Here is a 23,564-nt window from a genome sequence, read left to right on the forward strand (position 1 = left end):
GCTGGCGAAACTGATAACGTGACTGTTGTTTTTTAAATCGACAAGCGCAGGCATGATATTCACAGCTGGCGCATCTGGCACTAGATCTTTGGGAGTGGGCCCCGTTTCTTAATATAGAGATATAGACGCTGCATCTGCCTGGTGAGGGCAATCTGAAGATGAACTCTCGGCAGGTGAGCGATTCAGAATCATGAGTGGTAACTGCTTCCCATAGTGGTGCAGGGCATCTTTTGGAATAGAGACCTCCTCCCTCGAACACTAGATGCTGGCTTCACGCGTAGCAACTAAGGATATCCTCCTAGCTCGCTGGTGACAGCCTGACCACCTTCGGTTTATTTCTTTATGCCTCCCCTATCCCCACCTCATTCACCAGTTGATCCAGTGGTTGCGGGAGACCAGTTAGGTTTCCATGATCCCAGTATTCGATGGAGGTCAGCTAGGTTCTGTAACTCTGACCTCAAGAGTCAGGATTGGTTACTTTCATTCACCTTTTCCAGAAAACTGCCATCCTTTCTCAGAGCTAGTGGAGGGTTGCATAGTCCCCACCCAGTCTGTGTGTATTGGTTTTTTGCCTGAAAAATTGGCCTTCTATAGGCCCATTGAAAGACAACAGGTGTATTTAAATGCTGGCTTGTGAATGCCAGCCCAAGACCAATATACAATTTAATGATACTGGTTTGACCTCTGCATCGATGGGATCTAAATTCCCTTTTATGCAACTTAATCATTATTATTTTTTTGGCTATCCTGGCTTTGTCCGTAATGTCCATAGGTTATATCGTACCTGCCAAGGGCTCCGATATCGTTTTCCTTATCAAACCCTATAGTTAAGACACCTGTTGAGGGTCTGCTGCACCTTTTTCCATTGTTGAAGTGTCCTCGCTCCTTGCGAGATATGATGGATATTTTGTCTCGCAAGCCTTTTGAGCCTATGGCGTCCAGTGATATCCATTTAGTATTGTGGTAGACTGCCTTCTTCGTGGCGGTCACACGGGCTTGAAGGATAGGCGAACTTTAGGACGTTTTGGCTACAAGACCTTAGTCTTACAGGACAAGGTAATCCTTCAGACGGATCTGCCTTTTTATAGCAACAGTGTTTTGGACTTCAATATAAACCAGGACATTTCTTTTTAATGTGTTTCCCAATTGGTCGAGGCAGAAAGGATTCTTCACAATTTTGATGTGGGTTGTTGAAAGTTCATCTGGATAGGATTAAGGACTTTCGCTCTTAGTATCTCAAGCAAGCAACTACCGACAACGACTATTATTTATTCCACATTGAATAGTCTCCAGAATAGTAGAAAATTAAAATCCGAAATCAGCATCCCAAACATGGGCTTGCATGCTTGTGCAGGGAGGGCTAAGGTGCCTTTTAGCAAGAAGCCGTTCTCTGGGGAGGTTGTTGCCAAAGCAACAACTTGGCCTTGCCTTCAGCGTAGCAGACATGTGATTTGGCCAGGCCTATCTTAACTTGTTTGACTACGATCAGGTTAGGTACTCCTCTACTCTAGGCTGATCTGCTTGACCAATAATGTGGAGTATGAAAGCCGGGACATAGAAGTAAGTAAATGAGTCACTATAGGGAATACTGTGAGCCTAATCCCTAGTTTCCCATTCGTCCTCACACTGGGTGGGTAGAAGGGAACGGGGAGGGCGAGGTGACAGCAATTTCATGTCTCTCTTGACCGGGAGGCCCAAGAGTATGGAGGAAGGTGGGCTATGGACTAGGAGTACAGTAATGACTAATTTATACTGTTGTTCCTTTGGAACACTCACTGGCAGGTTTACATAAAGCTTAATTGTAAGAAAAAATCTGTGATTTCTGGTGGGGTAAAACATGCCTTGCGACTATAGTACGGATTACAAATTCCTCCCTATGGTCTTCATCCCTGAGAGTTCCCAAGCAGTTATTATGACGATCGGGCAAATTTCAAAGTAATTTTTCAGCAGTGCCCAAATCATTTTATGAAAGCCTATTGCAGATTAATAATTTTAATTTTATTTCTTTAACTGTATTTTACCTGTTTTTACAAGAATACATTTGAATATGGTCCGTTACTACTTCACTTTGTTTAGTTCTAGTTTTTTTTTTCCAATCCCTTTTTAGCAGTCCATGAGTTATTTATGTTCCAGATCCAGGCTCTTGATGAAGTTTCCGACCGCAATGATCTATTTTCTGTTTCCCCATTCATTAGCATTGTCCACCATTATTCCTCGTACATGTGGCAATGATCTGTGAATAAGTGGCCTAAATGGACTTTTCGGTTGTGTGATACTCTTGCATTCCAGGAGTAAGTGTCTCAGGGTTTCCGGGATGTTCCTCTGGTCACAGAATCGGCCTCCATTTGATCTGGTTTTATCTCGAACAGCGAGGATTTAGTTAGTTTTTAAGATGTTCAATCTAGCGCTCATAAAAGTCGATCTCAGATTCTTGTTCGGAAATTTGAGTAAATAGCTTACCGGTTTGAATGTTCACTGGCAAATGCTTTATGGATTTATAACTTGCTGCTACGTCCTGAGTTTCGCACCAGTCAAGTTCTTTCAGTTTCTTAGCTGTTTTCGTTGGGTTACCGACTAGTTCCTCTTGCGAACTTCCTATTTCCTCCAGGAGTGCTAGGTTTTTAAATGACCATTTGTTTAACATTTTGTTGGTCCCTTTGGACATTTCTTCATGAATGATCTCATAAACTCGTTCTTTGGCACTATAGATCTTCCTGAAGAGCATTAAGGTATTAAGCTCTACAATTGCTTCCAGCGAAGTTAAACGCAATTCTCTGCTGATTATTGCTACCGGTGTTGATACTGGTAATCTGAGGACTGCCCTCCAAAAAGAACCTTCCAATTTTGCCCAAATGTTAGGGGGGATTCCCGGCATTGCCTCAGCGCCAAAAACGATAGCTGGGATTGCTTTAGATTTGTAGAAGTTCAAGGCCGCTTGTATAGTGAAGTGACTGAATTTCTTGTCCAACTTTTTTGTTTGGTTCATTAGGTTTTTGGTTTTCGTACGCCTGTTGCATTGGCAGTTTCAGGGTATTTTTGCTGAATATAACCCCCAGGTAACGAAATGATTGCACTTTTTCTAATGGGGTTCCTTTTGATGTGCCACATCTTCGCATCCTTTCTTTTGGCTGTCTTTTCAAGGTTCACCGCCTTCGTTTTGTTGGTATTGATTTCCAGATCGTTCATTTGTAGGTATTGCAGATTAATAATGCCCACGACTTGTGCGTTGAGCCCGGGACAATGTCTGCACAGAGCCTTCAGAGTGCTAACTTTGTTGGTGCCACCCGGTTCCTATAGTAGTGGAAAGGTTTACTTTGCTTTACGTCATGTCAAACATGAATAACTTTTCAGGTTTAAAGCACATTTAATCTGTGTATCACTGCTATTAATTTTTCATTGCTGCTAGGCAACGAGCAAAAGCAATGCAACTATTGTGCTTAAAGTCGATCAAACAGCGGCTTGTTAGCACAACGGCTTTCCTCGATGGCCTTCCCCTCCATCCGTGCACTGGACCCATAAGAGTCTTCCCGATTTATTTTAAACAGTCAATATTCCCGTCTGAATAAATGCGAGGCCACCGCTGTTGATAGTTTTGTGGGTGTTGCACCCATGTTCAATTCAAATTGTGTAACTATATAGTACAGGCCCTTTGGCATTCGTGAGTCGATTTGCTCAGAATAAAGTAATTAATTCCGCTCTGTTTCCAGTGTCATCAGTAAGATTATCTAAAGCTGATGATCAAAGCAAAGCAGAATGCAGCACGTGTCGGACCTTGTAGCGAAATGGATAGCTTCCTTTGTGGCTTGCACGTACTTCATTTCTTCCTGTAATTGGTTTACGTTCGACTAGGGAGTCCAGGCTATGTAATTCTAGGTACCCAAAAGTGGTCTGTCTCTTTAATTGGACTCAATACACAAAGTTCTAAGCACATGCCAGTTCATCACCTGTAGGGGATGGTTAAAGTAAAACAATTAAATGCTTGTACGACCCTATTTACCTGAACCCTTGATCATGGCAAAAAAACAAATGTGGGCTCATTAACATTATATAGTGACGTCACAGGGAAATTGCTATATTTTAAAGTGCACTATGAAAAGTTAATTAATTTGGCCTTTCCTAATGGAAGGGCACAGTACAAATATCCAATTACCTTTCAGGAAAAAAACATCACCCGAAAAATAAACAGATGTTCTATGACATGGCTATTTAAAACCTAATATAAAGGGCTGCCCCTTCTCTCATAGTACATGGTGTCGGATGTTTCACACATTTTTACACATTTGTTGCTGAAAAGTATTTTAGTACATGAAGAATAGGCACTCAGAACAATCTTTCCATTCCTGTTTTTTCCTTTACACTTTTACTTTAGCACCATGTGTTTTGAGTGAATTTTGAAGAAACTGATGACCCTGATTTGAGCATCAAATGGAAAAAACCATTTCAACAATAGCTCCCTGATCGAAAGATGCTAATGGAGCATGCAAACAACATGTATATTAAAATAGAAAATGATATACAAGTAGTCATTAAAGATATGATTAAACCAGAACCAACAAAGTATTATGATTCATAGTTAAGCGCATGTCAGCTAAATATCAAGATGCATTTAAATTAAAGTCAAACGAAATGTACACACATTGACGCCGCAAAGTTCAGATTACCGACATTATGGATGGAGTAAGATGCAGCGAGCAGCACAGACAATGTGAGTATTGCCGATCTGACAAATTACCTTCCCCTCCGACTTCTCGATTCTGGTTTCTTAATCTTTTCTTATGGTGTATTCTAGCCCAACCCGGAACTTGCTCATGCTTCTTCTAAGCTAACCATCCACCCCTTCCTTTCCTTCTTGTCCCTTATTCATTCTTTACTTGTCTATTTATTCTACCCATCTTCATGCATCTTGACTACACTTCATTCCTCTCTCTTGACTACACTTCATTCCTCTGTCTACTTGCTCTTCTCCTTCCCTTCAGCCTCAACTTGGTGTAACTTTTGCATCACTCTCCGGCCTCCCCATTGTCCTCCATCCATGCACTCGCACCCTTCAAATCTAGTGCTGCCATACTCCCCAACCTCACCTATTCCCCCCCCCTCACCTACCACATGGCACTGGCTCCTCTCCCCACCTCCTATTCTTTTCAAGAGGCCTTTGGAATGCACAGCACAATACCTCTGCAATAAGCCTTCCTGCGTCACTAACCACTTTGATTTTTATCACCCTCAACTTTCACTGCTTGCTAGTGCAGAAACCTGGTTCTCCCCTCATCACTCGGCTACAATAACGCCTCTCCACATGGACTGTGCTACCTTCTTCTCAACCGACCTTTTGTAAAGGGTGGCAGTGTAGGGTCCCTTAGCAATAAGCCCCCCCTTTGAATATGCCAGCATTCAATTCCTCCCCTACTTCTCCCACTGCTCTGATCTCGATCGACCCCCTGGTCCTCTTATCTTCACTGATTCGACCCTTCTCTTTGATTCTCTTCTTACTGACATCCCCATTGTCATGTTGGTTTTTTTTAAACTTCCTAAGCCCTCCGCAGGCATCAGCCTTGGACTGAACTCCCTCTTATCTGACTCCTTCATCTACTCTCCACCCCCTCCCCCACAACCAGCCTACTCCTACTGATGGGAACTCTTTTGATCTGGTCTTGGACCGATCTGCCTCTGATCCATTGCATTGGTCACTTTAGCATCTTGGTTCCTCCAAGTTCTACTGCTCATCTCGCCTCTTCAAAGACCAAGAGGAAATTCAGGGATTACTCAGTTTCCCCTTAACTTGATGTTGGGACCATTCTCCTATTCCTTTCCCCTAGTCCTGTCTCTTCCATTGACTCTGCTTTCTCTAACTTTTCACTTGCATTTATGACTTAGTTTGACCAATACTATCTTGCTCTTACATTCACACCTTCCCATCCTCGGTCTTGAATCACCTCTGAAATTCAGACCCTCAAAACAAACATGCCCCGTGACCTGACATTGGCACACATTATGGACACTTACCCTACTCCTAGCCTACACGAACGCCCTTGCTGTCCTAACCTCTGCACCAGACTCCTTCACAAACCTAATCTCCTCCCTTTGCAATTGCCCCTGCAAACTTTCCTCTACACTCCAATCTTTGCGCACACCTCCCAAGCAAATATCCATCACCTCCTACCTTTCCACTAATGACTTTGCTCGCTACGTTTCCTCTAAAATTTGTGACACTATCAGTCTGTCTCTACCCAACACCAACCCTCTTTCTGTCTACCACCTCTTCTACTCCTTATCCTCTACCTCTCCTATTGAATTCACGCCATCTTGTGCTCCTATCAACCATTTTGCTCCCCAAATGGTCAAAGACTTTACTTCTCGATCCTACTCCTGGGCATTCTTTTCTGCTTCTCCCGCTAGACCGAGTCCTCCAGCTTTGCTTCCCACATTGTCTACAACCTACCCAGGTCCTCCGCAGCTTCTACCTTCTGACGGCTTGCTGGTTGGCTCCCAATGCACGACTGCTCTCTTTTCAAGTTCCTTCTGGTCTACAAAGCTAAAACGGTCTTGCACTACAGTACCTGTCTGATTGTATCTCGGTCTACTCACCATCTTCTTCCCTCTGATACTCTTCTGCACGCAACCTCACTGTTTTCCAGAGTAGTTAGGAAGAGCCTAGTCTGTACAAGAGAGGCTCCTCCTGAACCCACAATAAGACCTTTCTCTCGATTTCTCCCGGTGGAGGGTGGATAAGAATAGTACTCCACCTGGAAAGTGAAACCTGGACATCCCAACCTCCCACGTCCAACAGGGAACAAAGCGAGTACGGCTGATGCTCCAAAGAAGATCGGGGACCAGATGGAACAGTGTTGACCCTACAATGAGAATACACACAGGCATTAATTCCTATCATAGCCATCCATGCATCCCACAGCAACAACACTTAACAGGTCTTTGATTCCTTTATTCTCTGATCTGATATGAAGTACAGGATACAGAGGTCCAGAGGTCAGAGGAACGAACTGTGTGACGTACCCCGTATTGACAAAACCATGCAATAAGTCGCACAGGGATCTCACAGTTGACGGCACAAGGACGCATAAAAGGAGGCAGAGAGATCATTAGGCAAGGAAGGTGGAGCAATATCTAAAAAGGACACAGTCGGAAAATCTAGGAAGGTTATTAATCCAGAGAACCAGGAATACAGGGAACTGGGAATCCAGGAGGAGCCTCAGAAGAAACAAACCCCAGAAACAATGGGAAAAGATGTGTCCCCAAGTACCAGTCAAATACAGCTAAAAAGCATGAAGCACAGTCGGCATAGCATGAGGAAAAGTTCCAAAACAAACGTCAACCAAACTGAAAGCTGAAGGTTATCCAGGAAACCAGTAAAGGGTTGAGGAACAGAGGAGTACTAGACGCAATACAATAGAACTAGCCACTCACTGAATAAGTGAGTAGCATGGAGCCGCGTTATCTGTTTGCGTTTTAAACTTCCATGTTCTAGTGTTCGGAAGCATCCTCATCAGTCATTAGTTGGAAGATGTAAATATAACTATGTTGCTTTATGCCGCAGCGGAGCATGGTTCTTCTGAGAAATGTAGTTTCCCTTGCGTCTCCGTTGCCAGAGTCTCCACTGCAGGTGCCAGCGGTCAATACAAGGACCTGAAACCTTGCCGTCGCCTGACAACTGTCCCATATCCTCCCTGTGCCTCCACTCGTTTCTGATTTTTCTTCCTACGTGCCCTGCTACACTGGGCAAGTAACGATCAAAGCCATCCCAACTTTGGATCTCTTCAAAGCTCTGCTTAAACTTGACTTACTTGCTAAAGAGGGAGTTCCCTCTGCCATCTCCCCTGTCCTCCCACCTGACCCAATACTGTCTCCAGTGATGCTTAATAATGTAATTTTGTATATTTAAATAGTACTCTTTAGTTTGATGCTGTTGCTTCCTTAAGTTAATACTACCTTTTTGTAAGTCACCTGTTTTCTCATATTTTTTTTCTTTTTAATTTGTCTTGTCGGATCTTAAAACCACTTGCCTAAATAATAGATTGGTAGATTTCTTAAAGTGTTCGACTTTGCTATTGCAAAGTTGAATAAGTTGATGGCATGTGACAAAGAAATGGTTATCAATTAACTCCACAACTACATTTGTGCTTTGTGATTATTTGTGTATGCAACATATTTTATGTAGGAAGCACAAAAAGGGAGTTAAGATTTTGGATAAGAGAAAACCTGAATGCTATACAAACGAAAAAGTATTTGCACTTACTGAACATTGGATCGAGGAGCATGGCTAAAACCTGCCCAGAATTAGATTATTCGGATACAAAGCAGCATTTAAAAGTATGAGAGGCTTGACAACTGAGGAGCATGGGAGCCATAATGATATTAACAATGAGCGCAATTCGAGATGGTCCCAATAAATAACATGAGTTGACTGTCTTCCTGGACTAATGTGCAAGCTGATCGTAAAGATGGTCTTTTTCGTCTACGAATAGTGTTGGATAAGATCTGATGACGCACATTTTTTGATAGTGTACATTGGATGAAATGGAATTCATGAATTAATTTCAGTACGTCACGTAATGGCAGATCATATTTTTCTCTTGCTTTGCTGAGGGGTTGTGCAAGTCCGGAAATATTTGTAGTGTGGTCTGGTTACTGCTAAAAGTATTATCTGAAAATAGGCAATCATGATTTCATTAGAACAATGCAGCTCCTACTATGTGCCAATTCAATTGCGTAGTTTTAGCAGAAATATACAGGCCTGGAATCTAATAAAGGAATAAGCACACCCAACATTAGTATTAATTTGAGTAATCCAATTAATGGCTCAGCACACTACAATGCTCTCGTACTGAAGGGTTGTGTGCCCAGAAATATCTGTAGCATGGTCTGGATACTAATATGCAAAATAAAATAGACACCCAGTATTTAATTTGAAAAACAAAAAGTGCAGCTGATGCTGTATGCCAATTCGATTGCAAATTGTTAGTTGAAATGCACAGTTCGAGAATCTAATAACGAAAACAAGCATACACAAAGTCAATAAAGATACCACCAACAAGACTAACAAAAATACACATTAGTGCAAAGTAAATGCATAATGGTATGCTAGCACAGCGTTTGATGGGCATGAATAGGCTTTGAGAGAAATGCACATCTTGCAATAGATTTGAATATATGAGCCACCATTTTATAATTAGTACCTGGCTGTGGGGTGAGGGGGGGCCCTTTTCCCCACCCCCTTTTTGCACATATCCTCTCTTCCCCCCTACCAGCTTGCCTGCGCTGCTCTGTCCCTCGCTGGCGTCAGTTCTCAACTCGAGAAAAATACACTATTTAATACCCTAGTACAAGGTGCCAGGGTACTAATAGAAATAGAACCCAAACCCTCAGAGGGGGGCATTACTGGTCTGTAACTGATGCATTAATCTCGTATAACAGAGTTATACCAGATGAGTCCTCGCTCTTTTTCTTTCTGATGTATAGTTCAGTCAAAAACAGTGCCGAGCCTCTGCAATTAATCGAGTCTTCAACACAGGCATCTACAATCTTATAAGATAAGAATTTGAGATGAGCCGTCGGTGCGCTGTTAAGATTGATATTTGGTCCGTCTTAAATCGGTTTCAACTTTATAGTATGAGCTATGAAACCTAACCTGAGGGGAGTAAGTATAAAGACGTACCCAAGTATACCTTAACTGTATATAAAAAAAAAAGCAGACTGTGACAATTAAACCTATAGCTGGCCAATTGTATTATTCATACCAACGCGTATATGAACACCCTATGTTTGCGATCCGACTCCTTAAGACTGGAAACCAAACGATATAGGCAATAGTATATTAGAATAACAATATTTCTTTATTTTGTACTATCGTTAGTTATGTGCATTATAGGTGTTCCATCTGCTTTCTTTAAAATGTTCAGAGCTCATTCAACATATTAAAAATCTTGTGCTCACTTAGTGCTGATGTTCTAGCTACTGGCACATTACAATTCTGGTTGCTCTATCTAAACTCGAGTGAACTTCTTAGCCAAAATTAGTACACTGCTTGGAAGGGGGCTCCCAGCCAATCGGGAGGCTCAGAACTGAGTTTTTACCACATGGTAAAACCCCTGCTCCAAGCCTCCTCGGAAGCAGGAGGCCACCATCTTCCCCGCCGGTACTGAGAAGTGCACCCTCTTACCCCCATCCCCCAATTTCAATTTCCACATCTCCATCCCCCCCATACCTTTCATTCCTTTGCCCCTCACCAGTGCCGGGAACACTGTTCCCACAGCTCCTTGGCGGCAATGGCCGGCATGTACAGAGAGAAGGGGCTATGTGTAGTTCCATTCTCCCTGGCCCATGCAGCCATCTTGTTTTGTAGTTTTTTGTAAAATTTATTTAGTAACCGCAAACATGCGGTTTCTCAACTTGAAAAAAAACCTGATTACTATCCTGGTAAAATGTGCCGGGTGTGACTAATCCTACGAATCCCTCAGAGAAGCCCTGCCTAAAGTCTCCTCCCAGGTTGCCAAGGAAAGGCAGACTCTTCCTTCCCCTGGCCTTGGGTGGTGGTGTACTGCGGGAGGATCACCTGGGAGGAGACCAGGCCCCGGGTGGTGAGGAGATCCCGTCGGATGAGACGCGGTATCTGTCTTTTAAAAGGGAGAACTTTTTAAATTTGCCATCAAAGGTAATGACCTTATTTTCGTCATGATGCATCTAAACCACATATCAGATCTGTGGCTCTGAATGCAAATACCATTAAATATGAACAGGCCTTAATAAGAGAAAGACCATGCAAGTTTTTTCAGGATAAAAAATCTTCCTTATTCCCAAAGGTATAATGGAACGGAATGTAGAAATGGTGCCTTTATCAGTCATCCTTTGTAACAACAAATTCTAATGGTTCACCCTTAAATAATTCGAAGGGGAATACATCTACCCTTAGAACTAGGAAGTTATTGAAGAGAAATTATTTTGTTGTTGGGGACTACAAGTCCCATAATTCAGAAGTACTGGGACGAGGAAGAGTAGTAGTCGGGCAATTAAGCCTAATGGCCCACACCTGAAGGATCCTCCGAGGCATAAAATGCCCCCTCGGGTGAAGGCAGTTAGGAGCTCGAACTGTGACTGGAGGTGCGTGCAGTAGTAGAAGAACACAGTGTTGGCAATCCAGGCAGAAGTGGGAGAACCAAAGGGAGGCTGGTATTCTGATGCAGCAGATTTTATCTGCTTATCCTGAGAGGGTCATATTTCCGCCCAATAAAGGTTGTGGAAGAGAAACCTGCTACTTTATAAATATTCTTTGAAGCTGATGCAACCTACATTGCCAAAGATTATATATGAAACAACAAAGTGTTTCAAAGGCAATTCTAGGTTATTGTGGGTTGCAGACCAGACAAGAGGGTGCAAAGAGGCTGCCCCTTTGAAAAGGGGTACTCGGAGGAAGAATGTTTTGCCTGTTCTGAAGGTGGTGTTGCTGAAACTGAATCATGTAAGAACCAAAACATGTTTGAATTTACAAAATACTGAAGCTGTAGTAGTATTGCAAAGTACTTAAGCTGTAGTAGTGTCTTTGGTTGTCAGTAGATGCAGTAGCACAAGTGAAGTGGAAAACTGGGGTAACGGAGCATGCTCTCATGGTGGACTCATGTAGATGTTGAAGGTGTTGAAGTGGAAGTAGAAGTGCTGTGAAGTAATCCTGACACGTATCCCTAATGTGATTCCTTATCTTATTAAGAGAGACATACTAAGTGTTAACCAAGAACTGTGTTCCATTAACATTGACAGAAGTTGTATTTCTTTTGAACTGTGGCAAGTCTTCTTGGATAACTGGAAGTGGTGGAAAGCATTGTGGCTGGGAATACCATTGATGCTATTTTGAGGAAGTGGGAAGTCCTTATTTCACCAAGAAGAAAAGCTTTGTTGTTGCTGGAGGTTTGGTTGACAAAACCTTACCTTGACATTGAAAAATCAAGAACTGAATTGAGACTATACCATGTACATGGATTTCTTGGTTTCATTTTGTTGAACATTGGAGCTGAATTTACCTTGAATCATGGGAAAGGGAGTTCGCCCAGGTTACAAAGAGGTTATCAAGAAACTGTAAATATTATTGTTGATGTTATTTGAATTGCTATATATTTTCTTTGTGCATTTGATGTTTAGATGTGAGGGCCAGACGGCCACTGTTAGTGTTTCCCTTTAGTTTTGTTAGGCTGGGAAATCCTTGTCAGAGTAGGGATAGTTAACTTTTAGAATTTAATAAAATGGCATTTTTTGAACAATCATCCAAAAGTTATCCATCTTGCATTGCGGACCCCTCACACAGGATACTAATAGCAATAAACCCCTAAGGCCGTGGGCATTACTAGGGCAGGTAATGTACCAGGCTAACGTTAAAGCCCTTGCTTCGCTTGGGCTTCTAACTGGCCTGTGGCATTTCTTAGCTAATTCCCCCTGCTTGTCAGGGTTTATTGCTTAAATATTACAATTGCAAAGACAACATATTTAGCGGTCAATAAGTATACCACCACTATATTGTCGTTCTGATAATTTAGAAGCTAAATGATGTGTAGGTTTACCATAATCATGACATACTACATTATACATTCTTTTTCAAAAGCAACATTTGGTTTGATGATCAATAATCCATCTGATGTATTTATTTGATTTGTGTTCGTTTTGTTTGCCAATTTTTTAAATGGTTGTTTTTAAATGCATTTTCACTTTCTACTAACGACACACCTGATCAATGTCCTGAAAAAGATCCTTTGCTCGAAACACGCGTTGGCAAATGCAACAGTGTAAAGGCAAAAGCAGAAGTGTAAAGATTGTTCGGTATAAAACAAAAGTGTGAAGGTTTATTTTCGTTCTGTGGTTTATCTACTAAACATACATTTCAATGACAAAATCAGAAGCGTAAAGAGTCCTTAAACATTGATCACTTTATGTATTGTGAGATCAGGCAAAGTCCTTTTTTATCCATGTATTGTTTTATTTTGATTGTTAATCAGCCTTGATACCCCCGTCCCCAAAATAAGCAGTCCAGCCAAACTGCGTTGTCACATCCCTTCTGCATGAGACCACAAGCCACCCCAGGCATGTTCTGCCCTCATTGGGTTTCATTAGTGAGGTGTAGCTTGGTTTTCTAGGCATAGAGACCCAAGCTACACCTCACTGATGCCCATTGAGGTTGCTTGAGTTATTTTACAAAATGGATATGACCAAACAGGAGCAATTTGGACTGAACTTGCCCTTGATGGGATGGGACCAAGCTTGATTTGCATATGTTCTTTGCCCCGTTCTATAATGGTTTGGCAGACTGAGTAACTGGGGCCTGGAAGGTTTCCCAGAGCAATGACATGGATTAGGATTAATTGTAAACCAACCATTGCCTCTTTTGTTGTGCTATTGTCAACCTTCATCTCGGGGCAACTAGTTTGCATACTGCACTTGTGTCCTTTCACCAGTATCTTCTCTTCCTGCATGGGAAGCTCTCCGTTAAATATGTCGCTTTCTGTGAACTGATCACTTAGATAACAATTCAAAGTGTAGTGTTCTCCCATTTTAATCGCTGTATTACACACATTTTATTTTACCTGAAAAATGTGTCCCTGCGCACAATTTTTATTAACTCTCTCAAAGCTCGAAAAACTACTTTCCTGTTCGCATCCCATGGCGCCCACATCTGCATGTTTGCTTCGTGTGCATTATGTACTCTTTGTCTTTTAGTTGATTATCGTTAAGTATATAGGTTTTAAACTTTGTCACCACCTGTATTGGGTTACTTGCATTTAATGTCTTCTTTCTGAAAAGTTTGCATTTCTTCTTTTTTAGGAATAAGAAAATTCTAAGCAAAAAGAAATTGAAAAGGAAGCAGAAGACCAAATCAAAAGTGAAAGCACGAAGCAAGGTAAGCTTGCTGTAACCAATGGTTGGCGTCTACTTTTATTTTTCCGGTCCCCAGGCAGGCAAACCTCAGGAACTGGTATGTCCCACAGGTCTCCAGAGCCCAACGCCCAGGGGTATCCTCAACACTGTCCCTTAATGCTCAGCCTCTGTGAAAAAGGGGACTTGGATAACATAAACAAAATTTACTTCCTCCTGCTTAGGTTGGACTGGAAGCTGTAAAGCAGAAAAAGAAGTCAGTTGGTGGTCTGTTGATGCTTCTATTAATTTTCACGAATGACTCAACCTATACAACTTCCACTCTCTTCCCCCCACCCCCCCAAACCCCCCCCCCCTCATTGAAATTGAATGATCTTCAGCTGTTGTACCTGCACAAGATGCTCATAGGTGACTGAACCTCTGGGTTTGGACTTGGCTCTTATCTGTTGGAAATGTTCATATCCATGGAGGACTGCAAAGGACTTGGGCTCCCCAACCTCGACATGCACCCATTAATTCTACTGGGTTTGCTCCTAAAACGTCTGCACAATTGAGCAATCTAACATCTACACCCATAATCAATGCAGGTTTATATTGACAAAATAGTTTGCCTGTAATTATTGCTTTACATGTTGTATCACTTTTATTATATTTTGTCTTACACTTAACTTGTTCATCAACTAGAATAGAAAATTCTATATATTTCTTTATTACTTTTTTTGTAAAAAAAAATAAATCTATATGTATGATTATATATTTTAATTACAGGCGTAAACCATTTGGTCACTATACACCTTGGCTGATTGTGATCTTTACCACTCAGAAGTGGGAGTTACTACGGAGGACTAATTCCTATTGTATTTTTTGTGCTGGATGCTTTACTGAACAATTTCATACAGCAAGTCTTTGGAATAGTCTGAAGGGATACTAACCCGCTGTAAATGGCCTGAAAATGAATGTTCACTATTTTCAACTATTAATCATGTTTCCAGGTTTTATCTGCAACTAAAATTCTACTTCTGAGATCCTAGGTTTTCCCTTTAGAAGATTACTCTTGGCCAAGTCTTCCGGTGGTAGTCCAGAGACCCTTTTAGAGACACTTGTTCTCCCTCTCTCCCTCTCTCCCTCTCCCCTATTCTGGAACTGACCAGGGTTGAATTACACTTTTTTTTCCTTCTCAGAGCTGGACATTTTCATGCTCTGATAGTCTCGAGCCAATGACCGTGAGCACTCCTGAGCGTGCCCCCTGCAAGATGATTTTGGGGAATTTCCAGGTAGCGCGTCTAACCTTGGGCATGCACTGTCTACAATCAAAGGATATGTTTCTGTGCAGCTTTTGGTTCACCCAGGACTGTGTGTGGATCTGAAGCCTCCAAAGACTCAAGTGTGCTGCTGCTACCGAGAAAAGTCTTTCAGCAAGACACTTGCGAGGAAACCTTTTCTTTGTGGCTCAGAGCAAAGCTTCTGGGGCACATTTCTAGCTGCCAAATTAGAGAGCCAGGTACTGTGCCTTGGGGGTTGCGGCCATTCCTGCAGCCTAACAAGGTGAAAGGAAGTTAACTGGCTGGATTCCGTTGCTTGATCCCCCACTGTGGATCCCTGAAACACCATGTTGGCTTGGGCACTCTTTCCTGCACAAATCAATTACAAAGTTTTAAATTCCACTCATACAGTAATCCGTAAATGTAATATTTTCCTAGTCCAAACTACAGCGTTCCCTTTCACTCTAACCACAGCTGATCATATTTCTGCCAGGATCCCAACCAAGCAACTGAAATCACACCCAAACCGAAGAACCGAAATTGACCATGCCCTGACTAGGGGTGTCACGGTATTAGTTTTATGACGGTACAATAACCTTCTTGCCAAACGACGGTATATCATGGTTATCGCGGTATAGCAGGTGGAGTAAATTAATCTTAACAAATATTTTCTAAAAGGTCATAAATTGTCAGATTTATCATCACAAACAAAACCAGGCACCAAGGGCCAGAATTGGGCTTTTCAACATACTTTCCACTGAAATGCCACCCCTTGCTTCCACCAAACACAAACACACGTGTGGAGAGGAGGAGGGGGTGGGGGGAGCCCTGCTGCGACTGGCAAAGCAAACTGAATAGCTTTTTTAATTGGTCATTTAGGCTTTTAGCTCCCCCACTGGCTACTGGTGAAGATTAACATGTTGCCATCTTGATAACCTGCATGCCACAGATCAATGGAGGCTGATGGTAGTATACGCTTGTGCGCATACACACGCACACGCACTCTCTCTTTACTTTACAGCCTTTAATTTACTTCCGGGCCAAAAGGTGTTCAGTAATCACGGACATGTTACCCTTTGGTATGGCAGCAGGGAATACCCACAGAGGTAAATTTCGCAGTGTGACTTATTACATGTAAATTCAATGATGGAACCAGGGAAATCCCCCATTGTCATATGTTTAGAAAACATTATCCATTATAAATATATAAAAACCTAAGCCGCCAACCCAAAGTCCCGGGAGGATAGCTCAGCGGCAACGTGCGTGCATTGGAAGCAAGACGACACAAAGCAACACAGGTTCGATCCCCGGGTCGGCGCTTAGAAACCTCTGGGTGTTTAAGCGTGTTATAAATACGCAACTAAGACAAAAACAATTACGCAACTAAATAAACAAAAACAATTTCTTTAACAGCGCCTCGATGCCCACGGGCTCTGTGAGCGCTTTAAAAAAAAAAAAAGTAAACCCTTTTCCTTCTTGCCACTGTATTTATTCTTCCTATTGCTAACATATTGATTTTGTGTCGGGCACGTGTGGTTTATGGAATGGCATTAAAAACTGCTCAAACTGAAACTACTTGGCAGACGGCACATCCAACAGTGCAAGACCAAGACTGCGCAGCACTTGCTTGCTGCAGCCTTTCCAAATCAGATTGAAAAGCACACTTAACAGTATGAACGGTATAAACAATGTGACGGTTATTATTGTTCAATTAAGTGGTTCACGGTATCTTTAACGGTATACCGTAATACCGTTACATCCCTAGCCCTGACACTGTTGTCACTATACAGAGACCTAAACCACTTTGAAGCTGGCTTCTCTTGTACATAGCACACAATACTTGAAGATTTCCATAGCCATGTAGCAGTGCAACACCTGTTTAAATAAAACTTCTGTCCACCATGGAATTGTAAAAGCTCTTTAGTCTATCTAGATTTTAGGCCCAGAACATTGAAGGCACAGTATTATATATAACAGGGTGTTATAAATGGAGAACAATCAAATTAGATCGAATTGCTTGATTGGGGCAGGTTGAAATATTTTTGCTCAGTTTCTCTTGCCATTTTAGGCACAACTGTCGGGCTATCATATAGCAAATTACCACACCCTTGTGTTGCTCTCCACATAGATACTACAGCATACTAAACTTTCTTTGTGTCCTATATGCCACCCACCCACCCACCCACCTACCAAAAGCATCCATGTGTCCAGATAGAACCCACCTTTTTGTCTTGGATTCCCCGGACTTGGGTAGGCATAGGGCTTACTGCACCTCTTCACCGCTCACATATTTGCACGTGCATTTACGCCATGTAGAAATGAGTACCCAAAGGTACTCGAAGTGCTAAAACCCCTTTGTGTGCAAAGACCCTATCCTCACAATGACTATTCTCTCTGACTTCCCTCCAACCTTGGGCTCTCCTCCTCCGTTCTTTGTTCCCATGCTCTGGTCAATGCTAACCTGCCTAGCTCCCTCCTCTTCCCCTAATAGTGGTTTGACGATTCAATGCCTTGTTGAGTGCCATCCAAACAGCCTAATCTACATAATACATGTCACCTCTGCCTATTTCCCCTTCCTTCCAAATGGATTCCCTTTATCCTGCTATATTGCTCTTTTAACGGTCTCCCTGAGGTGTTAAACCCTACATAAGCAACAAAACATAACTTTATACATAGAGGAAAGAAAATGAAAAGCACATTTATTATGGTTAATGATAATCACTTTTGGTAATTGTATTGTGCTAGAAATGAAGCAATACAGGTCCTTAGTGCGGAACATTTTAAAGGGGACACAAGTCTCAAAACTTTATTTCTTTACTTTTCTAGAGTTTATCCATTTGCATTACAATGCCCTTGTCTTAATTGCTTGCTTGCCAGACATGATCCTAGTTACAAGCTGCCTGAGAGGGCTGCAGATGCCGAAACCAGGTCTGAGCTGCTTGTTGACTGTGGCTGGATTAAAGCCTGAAGCCACTGAGCCTGGGAAGAAGCCAGACACAACTGAATGTGGCAGCCTACTTGGCGATTGGGTGGCTTCCTATAGTTTGAATTCTACTGGAATTGGGAGCAAAGTTACTCTCTCAATCCCTAATCTGCCATCTCACCTGAGGGTCTGCATTGTTATTTTACCTAGCCTGGAGATGAGTGCAGAAGCAAAGAAGCAGCCAGCCTGATGCAGGATCCTTTTGTGTCTGCTCTGACTGTTGTCTACAGACAGCAGATGAGAACCTGAAGCCTGTGGTTGCTACCAGGACTACATATATGGAAGTTGGTGTTTTGCTCCATATCTCTGAAGTAACTTTTAAAAAAATGATTACTCTAAAGTATAATCCTAGCAATTGCTGATATCCAAGCCAGCAACTATGAGTTATTTAAACAAAACCGCAAATGTTTTCAGTTCTGTATCATTGATATATACAATACAGAAATCTTCACCATAAGATGTTAAAATGTGGCTGTTCATGAAACCACATCCTAGTAACGAACAAAACTCTGAATACACATTAAATCATAGCCGTCCATAACTTGAACCCCAAACAACTTAGTATATCATCAAAGAAAAATAGTCTAACCTATAGTCGAGTAGTGGCCAAACTCTGAAGAATATCATTTTGGATCTCTGTGATCCTTCATAATAGTGTAACCAAAAATCAACATCAGATTATTTTATCACAGGTAACCCAAAACGATTCCATATTTTTTGGCAAGAGTTATCTAGGTAAACCCTTTCTGCTGAGGGAATTTTAGATTGTTAATCCTGTCAGTATTGAGTAGTTGGTTCGAAGTACTTAAGACCTTCATTCATGAGAGGAATACCCTCTCCAAAGAGCCTGAATTTAGGAGACTCTGGAGGAGCACAATGCGATGGGGTCACAATAATTTCCCCCAACATTTTCCCCCAAGTCGAAGTTTGCGGCATATGTTATCGTTTTCCCCTAAGTCCATCGGCTTGGCAATTAAACCAGCACACCAGTGAATCTATTTGCAAATAATTGTGACCTTGTAAAAGGTGACCAATCCTTGTAATATTGGAAGATGGATGCGAAATCAAAGCTGATATGTAACCGGAAAGTCCAGTTTGTTCGAAGTTGAGCATAAGGCAACATTGTACAATCCAAAATGTATTGCCGAGACTGATTTTGTTTGTGGTGGCCGTGAAGAATCTGAGTGAGGCCTCGCAAAAGTAGCTTAAATGGCAAACTAAGCCCTTATAGTACCAATATGACATAATGGGGATGGGCAAAATGAGTCAGATCTTTGTGGGTATTAATTTGGTCGCAGTTTTAGTTCCTTATCCATCAGAACAAACTCTGCTAGACAGTGAATATCTCTGAGAACCAATGCTCCGAACTTCTAGAATATATACCATCAGCTCAACGGGAACTAGAAGGTAATTTTAAATGGGGGGAGGGGGTCTCCCACCAATCTGCAGAGACACTCTCACATACCTATATGCTCACTCTCTCCACTACACCAACAAACGATAGAATGCAGCTTCACCCCTCAATCAGTTTCGGCCTAACTGCACACACCTCCATGAACACCTCAACTTTCTTTACAGCGCAGATATACCCCACAAAATAATCAGCCTAGCTGCACACATGATCTCCTACACGAGCTCCACCACAGCCAGAATGCAAACTCTGAGGGCAACAGCCTTGCTACACTCCTTCTACTGACCTCCCACAACCACTGCACCACGCCTAACATTAGAATGCAGCTGCGCACTATGTAAACTGCACTGGCTCCACACATACTGAGTGCCCCTAAGCACCATTTACTACTCTCTCTCTCTCCATTGACCTGGACTACGGTCCCAGGGGGCTTTCAGCCCACAGCGCTTTGTGATCATACCAGTGGTATATAAGGTGCTATACAAATGCATAATAACATATAGTATATTTGGTGTAGGGTTTTATATTGGGTTGCTCTTAATCTAAATGAGATTTAGACATAAGGAATGAAATCCCAGAAGGCAGAGGTGCACAACATACGGCCCGCAGGCCAAGTGCAGCCCGACATGATGCTTTTTCCGGCCCGCTTACGTTGAAGCCTTTCCTAATGGAAGGCAGCCCACTAGCAACAACGGCTGACCTCCATTAGGAAAGTCTTTGTTGGCTGGGAAAAATACTGCCCCTCCTATTGGTTCAGTGCATTCACAACATCTGAGTCGCGTAGTGCATGTGCTGCACCAATAGAGGAGTGTCAGCACTGTGGCTGCCATGACTAATTAGGCTTGTTGCCGGAAGGCATTTCAGCCCTGTCACGCCGGCTGCAGTACAAGTTAGGAAGAGGTCTGTCTGCCCGCGCACCAGCTTGTCAGCCAGCTGCCCACAAGTTTGTCTGCTTTCCTGCCAGCCCACCTACTCTCCCAGGTAAGTGCACTCTTGGTTAGGGAGGTTATGGGGAGGGGGGGGTGGAGGGGGTCATGACTTTTTGTTGGGGATGAGGAGGCACGGGGATGGTGTTTTTCTTGGAGGTGTGGGGGTCCTGGGGCATAGCCTTTTGTTGGGGGGTGGTGGGGGATGGGATGACATTTGGGTGGGGGTTGTCATGGCATTTTGTTGGGGGGGTGGGGCCATGGGGATGGCGTTTTGTTGGGTGAGGAGGTATGGGGATGGCGTGTTGGGGGGGCAGTGGAGGGGGTAATGGGGGGGGTATAAGGTTTGGTTGGGCGGTGGGGGTGTCATGGGGTTGGCTTGGTTGGGGGCCATTGGGATGCTGTTTGGTTGGGCGGTGGGGCATCATGGGGCATAGCTTTTGGTTGGGGCGTGGGGGTCATTGGACATAGCCTTTGGTTGGGGTGTGGGAGGAGGGGGGTCATGAGATGGTGTTTGGTTGGGGGTGGGGATCATGGGGCATAGCTTTTGGACAGGGGTGGAGGTTACAGATCATAGTGTTTGGTTGGGTGTGGGGATCATGGGACATAGCTTTTGGTTGGGGGTGGAGGTTACTGATCATAGTGTTTGGTTGGGGGTGGGGATGATGGGGTATGATGTTTGGTTTGGGGTGGAGGGGTCACAGGCATGGCATTTGGTTGGGGGGATTGGGGTCAATGGGCATGGTGTTTGGTTGGGGAGATTGGGGTCAATGGGCATGTGGTGATGATCATGGGGGCATAGCTTTTGGTTGGGGGTGGGAGTCCTGGGGAAGTTGTTTGTATGGGGAGTCATGGGGCATGTGACAAATTGACTTGTGCCATTCACAAGTACAGGCTAAAACGCTTACTCAGCCCACCCAATCATAGAGCTGAAGCAGGCACAGTTAAGAGGTGTACCTTCTTCACCTTTTGTGGAAATCTGGCCTAGCGAAGGCCTCGCCACTAAGAGGGGTGTGATTGTGATTCAATACCAACCCAAAAAAATGGAATGTCTAATCGAGGGTCTATAAAATATATATACTCTAAACAGACCATATGCAGTAATAATTGAATAGAAAAAAGCTGCAAAAACCCACCCCTGTAGAAAGAACACAGAATATGCAAGACAGTAATAGGCACCACTCTTGAATGATGAGACATGGGGAGGAAAGGCAATAAAAACCCCAATGTTCAAAAATGATATGTTCCTGAGTTTCAAAAAAGAAGTTGGTGACCTAGCCAGTCTCCAGGGACTGAAATGGACCTCCGAAAAGGATGCAGTCTTTTTTCAGTCATTTCACAAGACGTGCCCTTTAGCAGCGGGGAGCCTGTCGTACATTAGGGTCAGGCACGTTCTGCATGGCCTGATCACCATCCCCTCAATCCCTCTTGTGTCTAGGACCTGCCATCTACAGATGGAAAATGTGTAGTACAAAATTTAAGTTGGAAATACAAATAACGACAGGTACACCTCCAAAAAACATGTTATTTCCATGCATTTAATAAAATTGGGGGTTGAAAAAGCCTCCTGCCCCTCCCCACCCACATTACATTTTTTCGGCCCCCTATAGATGGCATGTAAGGTGCATACGGCCCTCTGGCAAAATTAGTTGTGTACCCCTGCCATAAGACGAGAAACTCTTCTACCTCAGTTTGTAATTTCAAGTCTTGAGCCCAAACACATGCCAAAGCTGCTGCTCTTGCAGTGTTATCTGGCATCTGAAGTGCATATAGCTGGATCTCTTACCAACATGTCAACTTACAGGGGATAATACATGGGTCAATTTCCTCTCGTGCGTTGAATTGGTGGCTTATACACAATAACCAATCTGATGTTCAAAATAAATGTGGGAGACCACAGTAGCTGGTTTAGCAGTATTCTGGTGTTTCCTCTAAAGCAGGGTTCACAAGCTTTGACCATTTTTCTTGTGGGGTGTGGGGGCACTGGGGAGAGTCATAGAGGTCCCCTCCTAATCCATGTCTGATGAATATGCCTCTGAAGATCTGATATATGAAGAGGTGCATTTACTCGGCACCTAAAGACATATATTTGTAAATTAAGGAATAGATGAAGATGTCCCAGTGTCAGGACAATGTTTTAGGATAAAACATTCATATACCTGAGCAAGACAAGAGACCCTAGTTTAAACCCAAACCAGTGATCTGGAGGTAAAGATTAGAAGCTCTACTATGAATGCTGTAATGCTGCTGGGTTCATAGGTCCGAAGGGGACCTTATAACAGAATGACGAACAGGCTGAAAAACTGGAAACCTAGAGAGAGCGCTACTTTATTCTGCCTAATTTAACTTTCCAGAACCTTGTTTATGTGCAGAGATCCTCACAGCCACTCGCCAGCCTACAAGTCTACAGAGGAAGACTGGTTATCTGATTGGACCAGAGATGGCTGCCAGGGTTTATTAAGGCCCGGGACGCCATGGACATGCAACAGCAGCGCCAAATGATACCATCTATGCATAGAGCCTTGTCAGAGTTTGCTAGAGATTGTTTCTTTAGTCGGAGAGCCTATATAATGCCAGCAACGCAGGGAAGAGAATGAAGCAGTGCTTTAGGAGCATGCAGGAAGACCAGCATTGAGCTAGACCCCACAGAACCAAGGCTGAGAAGCACAAACCTTGAATCCCACCTGCCACTAGAGCTGAGCATACTGGAAAGGCTTGGAATCTATGCAAAGCTTTTGGTCCTGAGCAGTGAAGGGCCAAAGATGTTGTAAAGCCTAAAAGCCCTAATAGATCTTGAAGATTGGCCTGGGCACCGTATAGCTGAAGAGTGGGCTGGGCACCACATTGCTTGGAGCAGGAAGAAGTGTCTCTGACACTATACCTCTGGATTGATTGCAAATATTGAGCCGAGTGATATAATCCATGTGACTGATTAGAACCAAGAAATGTGCTGTCAGGTATATCTCGGAGATTGTATTTATAATCTAGAATTTAAGGGAGACTAGTATCCCTGAGAGAGTGAGTGTGAGAGGAGAGAACAAACACGAACCCTGACACTTCATAGTTTGACTCATCCCAGCAACTGGGAGCAATGTCCAGTGAGGTCTGGCTGTGGC

At 43.1% G+C, this 23,564-nt stretch overlaps 1 protein-coding gene across 12 annotated transcripts in view; it reads left to right on the forward strand.

Annotated features, from left to right (window-relative positions):
* The window catches only part of MYCBP2 (MYC binding protein 2), a 3,160,061-nt gene that overhangs the window by 80,283 nt on the left and 3,056,214 nt on the right, over positions 1–23,564 (forward strand). For all 12 annotated transcript variants that reach the window (XM_069639721.1, XM_069639717.1, XM_069639718.1 and 9 more), the window contains exon 2: positions 13,816–13,891. In XM_069639721.1, the coding sequence (XP_069495822.1) occupies positions 13,816–13,891 (76 nt within the window). The remainder of the gene's footprint in view (positions 1–13,815; positions 13,892–23,564) is intronic.

Source organism: Ambystoma mexicanum, chromosome 7q, assembly GCF_040938575.1.
Source record: "Ambystoma mexicanum isolate Mex_15411 chromosome 7q, UKY_AmexF1_1, whole genome shotgun sequence".
In the NCBI taxonomy this organism is placed as follows: Eukaryota; Metazoa; Chordata; class Amphibia; order Caudata; family Ambystomatidae; genus Ambystoma; species Ambystoma mexicanum.